Source organism: Mus caroli, unplaced genomic scaffold (genome assembly GCF_978045245.1).
Source record: "Mus caroli unplaced genomic scaffold, Mus_caroli_1 scaffold_8, whole genome shotgun sequence".
NCBI classification, from domain to species: Eukaryota; Metazoa; Chordata; class Mammalia; order Rodentia; family Muridae; genus Mus; species Mus caroli.
In genome coordinates, this window is record NW_028227263.1 from 120,557,683 (window position 1) to 120,563,163 (window position 5,481).

The 5,481-nt window shown below is 56.9% G+C and overlaps 1 protein-coding gene across 1 annotated transcript; it reads left to right on the top strand.

Moving 5' to 3' along the window:
* Positions 1 to 504: 504 nt before the first annotated feature.
* Positions 505 to 4,655, top strand: Erfl (ETS repressor factor like). Its single transcript, XM_029479095.2, has 5 exons — positions 505 to 584; positions 2,713 to 2,947; positions 3,179 to 3,374; positions 3,474 to 3,591; positions 4,210 to 4,655. Exons 1-5 carry the CDS (start codon positions 518 to 520, stop codon positions 4,653 to 4,655), a joined length of 1,062 nt encoding a protein of 353 aa, XP_029334955.1. The 5' UTR covers positions 505 to 517.
* The last annotated feature ends 826 nt before the right edge of the window (positions 4,656 to 5,481 follow it).

Sequence of the window (5,481 nt, forward strand, 5' to 3'; positions counted from 1 at the left end):
TCTGCCCACTTTGAACTGGCCACTGCTGCAGTGTGAGCCACAGAGGGAGCTGCCGGGGGTCAGCCAGGTGGGGGCGATTTGTGTTTTCGAGCCTGATAAATCTGAAGTAGCTGGAGAGAGCCACACGCAGAGGGAGACAGGAAGACCCAAAGACCCAGGGACCAATCTCTTACTCCCCCAGAGATCAGGCGGGAGGCAGGATAGCCAGAGACCCCATGTGGGGGGCATCGGGGTGGGTGGAGGGCGTTGAGGGATGGTGAATTGCCAGACTTTAGTGAAGAGGACCGCATAGAGGAGGGCGCAGGACAGGAGGGAAGGACAGCGGCTTCAATTAAAGACACCGGGACTGCGGGAGGGGAGAGAGTTAGCCGGGAGGGGTTGAGGACTGAAGCAATCAGGTGGGCTGGCATCAGGTTGAGGTCCTGGGAGGGGAGGAACCCCGCAGCACCCTACTGGCTGACCCGGTTCTCTCCCGCTGTCCTGTCTCTGTCCCGGCTTCTGCAGGGCTCGCTCTACCATGGACTGTAGCTGTGTCTCGGACCTTCTCTTCGCCCCGCCTGCCCTGCCGGCTCTCTGGACCCCTGGTAACTGTCCTGTCCATCCTCACAGCCTTTCCCAGGGGCTGCACCCTGTTCCTTATCTTTCCTCTTCCCGTCTCTCTCATGCACCTGTGAACCTGTCTGTCTCAGTCCCCATCAGTTCCCTGGCTACAAACCCTTTCATGAGAAACTTGACCAGAAACTTCTTCATGGTCTGCTATCCCTGCCACCTGCTTGCTGGGACACAAAGGTCCAGGGTCTTTTGAAGGATGAATGAGGTGTCGTCGGGAGGGATGAGGACGGAAGGGGCGGAGATGAAGGATTTCCACACCACGTCCATTTGGCTGCACTTCCCCCGAGCTCTAGGCTAGGCACAAGGAGAGGGCACAGCCTAAAGAGAAGAAAGGAGAGGCATGTGGTGTTTAAGCCAGGGGGAGAGGATCTTCTTGGCATGAATGGGTCACTAATAAGAGGGAGTCTTTGAGAGCATCTGTCTGTCTGCTCTGAGTTTCATTGTGGAGTGTACGCGTGCATGACACGCCTGCTCATACACAGATTGGACTACAGAGGTCATAGGAATGATTCAGGGACTCTACATCTCAGGGTCATGCATGTATACTTTTGGCGGCTGGCAGCTTGTGTGCCATACTCCTGCTTTGGTGGGGTAAAGAGGATTTGCCTGTCTCTGGTAGTCTGTGGCACTCTCAGTGGCTATCTGAGGTCTATTTTGCAGGGTGTGGGTAGATGGCCCTGGGCCTGTATAACAGGATCTGGGCTTGGTTTCTGGACTGTGTCTGGGGTTGTCTATGTCTGCCTGCTATAACGGTCCTCTCTCCAGGATCCCTTCTGGTCTCCGTGACTTCCCCAGGGAAGTGTGCTATGGGTATGAATAGGCCAGGGTCCATCTGGACGGAGTGTCGATGGCATCTGAGATGAAATGGCTCAGAGATTAAAACTCCCCTTCCACAGGGAGTGGCGACCACTGCCTGTCCTTTGGCAGTTGGGGCATCACCTGCACATATGTACCAGAGGGCAGCCTGCACCAGTTCGAGATTCTGTTCCTCCCTGCCTCCTGCTTCCAGAACCTCAATCCAGAGAGGACAGAAACTATCCCCTGGCTACACAGCAACTGGATACAGGAACCCAGGTCTCCCAGCTCAGCATTGTCCCTCCCACATCCCAGCCTTTGATGGCTTCCCTAGCCTTCCCTGTCTCTTGTACTGCTCTCAGCTTGCTAGAGACCAGATTTAAACATGTGTTCACGTCTGGATCATGGCAATCTCTGGGAAGGTAGGAGGAGACAGGGGATGACATAGGAGCTCGTGTGGACACTGGTATCCAGAGCCTTCTAGCTTGGAAAGGCCAGGGATAGGTAGGATCTCCGCTCCTGGTCTCTAAGTGTGTACAGATGATGGGAACCAGGAGACTCCTCCCAGGGTGAAGTAAGGCCAATTGGACCATGCAATTGCAGACATACACAGGCTAGAGTGTAGACCTGGGAGGTTGTTTGGCTGTCTTGTTACCGTGAATGTGCCTGTCTGCCTATCTGGGGACTTGAGTATCATGGCCTCATTATCTTTGTCACACCAGGTGTTAGCTGGGCGTTGGGCTTGTGTGTCTGTATTTGTGCATGTTGCCATGGGTGTACCATGCTGGGTTGTTGCATCCATATAGTCTAGGCAGCCTACATCTGTTTGCTTTAGCAGCCCTAAGCAGGAGTGTGTGGCACTTGGGTGTGGTTGTGTCCCATGGACTAACATGGCAAGTGGATGTCTGCGTGATGTGCTGTCTGCCATGGGCACCTGCAGGGCTGTGCCTGCATCAGACACACAGCCTTCTACCTGACAGCTTGAAGATGGGAGCACATGGGAAGGGGCAGACCAGAGGTAGATACACAGATGCATACGGGGCTGAGTGCCAGGGGTGCTTTAGGCAAGGGGCAGATCACAAGTCACTAGAAATATCTCAGGCCTCCCTACAGGGTGATCACTGCTCAGAGTGGGCCCTCTTCAGCCACGTCCCAAGACAGCTGTGGATGCAGGAAATGGGTCCCTCTCAATTCCACCCTCTCCTTGCTCTCAAGAGACTGGGCATCTTAAGTTGCAAAATCCAGTAATACCCAGAGCCCCCAACAGTTTCCTAACTTTAAGGCCTCCCTGTCTCCTGTCCCTAGGGTTTGCCTTCCCAGATTGGGCCTACAAGCCTGAGTCATCTCCTGGCTCCAGGCAGATCCAGCTGTGGCACTTTATCCTGGAGCTGTTGCAGAAGGAGGAGTACCAGGGCGTCATCGCCTGGCAGGGGGACTACGGGGAATTTGTCATCAAGGACCCTGATGAGGTGGCCCGCCTATGGGGCATTCGCAAGTGCAAGCCCCACATGAATTATGACAAGCTGAGCCGGGCCCTGCGGTGAGGAGGGGCTGTGGGCCAGACCCCCATCCTGCTCTCTTCTCCCTTCGCTGTCCTTTCTGCCCCCCCCCAAAGGTGGGGGCGTTCCCTCTGTATCCTAGGACTGAATTCCAGTGGACCCCAGTACTTGTGAGTGGAAACTGGGAGGGGGTGGCGACAAGAGGAACCTGAGCCCAGCTACTGCCTCACCCCCCCTTGCCCCTCCCCAGTACCCCATCTTCTCTCCCACAGTTACTACTACAACAAGCGCATTCTCCACAAGACCAAAGGGAAGAGGTTCACCTACAAGTTCAACTTCAGCAAAGTTGTACTTGTTAATTACCCACTGCTGGATGTGGCTGCTGCTGCCACAGGCTCCCCTCTCTTGCTGACCCCTGGGCCCTTTGCTGGGGCACCTGGGCCAGATGCTCCACCCCTGACCCCTGAGGTGAGTCTGGATACTGCAGTCTTAGTGCTGGAAGAGGGGTGTTTTGCTGTCCTCTCCAGAGGGGGCTAAGCAGTACCGCCTCCCTACCTCCCTCTCCAGACTCTGCAGAACCTGTTCTCTACCCCACGCCTAGGAGAGCCAGGGGCTCGGACACCCCTATTCACCCCAGAGACGGATAAACTACGTCTGGACAGCCCCTTCCCATTCCTGGGTTCTGGTAAGGGGCTGGGGGTTGGGGGAGGGGATCAGCACACGTGGAGCGTGTACTCCAGGAGATAAGATAGAGATGTGTCTACAGAGTACGTGTGGGTACATGTGTTTAAAAGCCAGGGAGGGGATGCGGCAAAGATGTAGCTCAGTCAGAGTGCTTGAAGCAAGCAGGTTACAGTCAGTGCTGCAGCAGCTGGGTGTGGTGCACACACCAGAGATACCCCCCCACGCCCCCCACCCCCGCACGAGGGACATACAAGTTGGAGGACCAAGCTCAGTCTTGATCCTGACTACAGATCAAGTTCAGTGCCAGGCTAAGCTACGTGGGACCCAGCACTCAAGAGGCCGAGGCGGGTAGATTATGAGTTGGAAGCCAATTTTGGTTATATAATGGGAACATTTCTAAAAGCCAATCAAGGCAGAGAATGCTCTGCTGCAGCACAACTTAACGGGAGGGAGTTGGCTACTTGGCAGGAGGGTTTTGGGGGCAGGCAGGTTAAAGGAATAAAGGAGGGAAGTGGGGGAGGTGAGGTGGAGGGTAGAAGACCGTGCAGGAGGCACACCCACCATGCAACAGGCCCCTATGGCTAGTGGGCCAGCCTGACCTGTCCCTATGCCCCTCCAGGTGCCACAGGTTACTCCAAGCCACCCAGCCTGCTGGGTCCTTACGGCCGCGCCTTCCCTGAGTACCCCTGGAACTTCAACCCATACCTCACCGGCCCCTTCCCCAAGTTGCCCCCCTCTCTCTACCCACCTCACTTCTACCCCAACCCTTTGGGTTCCCTGGGCCACCTGCCGGCTGCAGGAGCAGGGGGAGGGCCCATGGCTGCACCCCTGCTTGCTGCGACAGGGGAGGGCCTGGGCCCTGAGCGCCCCACCGGGCTGGCAGTGGCCCCTCGCCTGGCACTGCCAGGGGCTGGAGGCCCAGAGGCCACACTGGCTGGGAAGGAGGACAGTGACTCTGAGCTGGAGATCACGGATGTCAGCGGCTGCAGCTCTGACAGTGAGGGCGATGAGGGTCTACCAGTGTCCCCCAAGACCAAGTCAGGCAAAGGGGGGAACGGCAGCTGAGCAGGTGTAGGGTGGATCCTGCTGGTGACCAGGGCAGTCATCCATGAAGCTTCTACATGGTCTGCCCTTAACACCAGCCCAAGGCCCAGGGCCAGCCCTTGGCACCCTCCTGGCCATTTCTAACCCCCAAGTGGAGGTCACACCTTCTCCAGAGTGGAGAGCAACAGGATGGCCTCTAGTTTCCTCCCAGGTTCTGATTTGAGGGGGATAACCGCCTGGCCCCACTCTCAAAGTGCAATACGGCGCACAGCCTCCCCTGACCTCCTATGTGCTGTGACCTGCGTGTTCGTGTGGCAGTGTCCCTAATCCAGTGCCAGCCCCCTCTTGAAATCCTCCCACACAGGTCCCCCTGGGGACAGGGAGCTCAGAGCAATAACCCCGCCCCCGCCCCGCCCTACCCAGGAGGGGCCCTCTCCCCACCGGCTCCCGTTCAGATCCCACGGCCACCTCCAGAGTTTACTACAAAAATAAAAGAACTGAGTGTGCGTTGTGGGTGCCTCACTCTGCATGACCACGGGGCACACCGCACACGCAGCGTGCACGCGTGCGGAGTCCTTAGTACAGTGAGGGAAAAGGGACAGGCGTCCGTCATCGGCGTCTGAGCTCTGAGACCCAGGTGCTGGAAGGAGAACCGACTCCCACAAGTTGTCCTCTGATGCACACACAGTGCGCCCCACCCATAATATACTAAATAAAAATGTAAGACACTCGAATGGATGGATGGGTGGGTGGGTGGGTGGAGAGCTTGAGAGGAAGCAAGAGTCATGGAGGTGACGTGGGTCAGACCCAGGAAGTCAAGGACAGGCCCAACGCCCTCACACACACA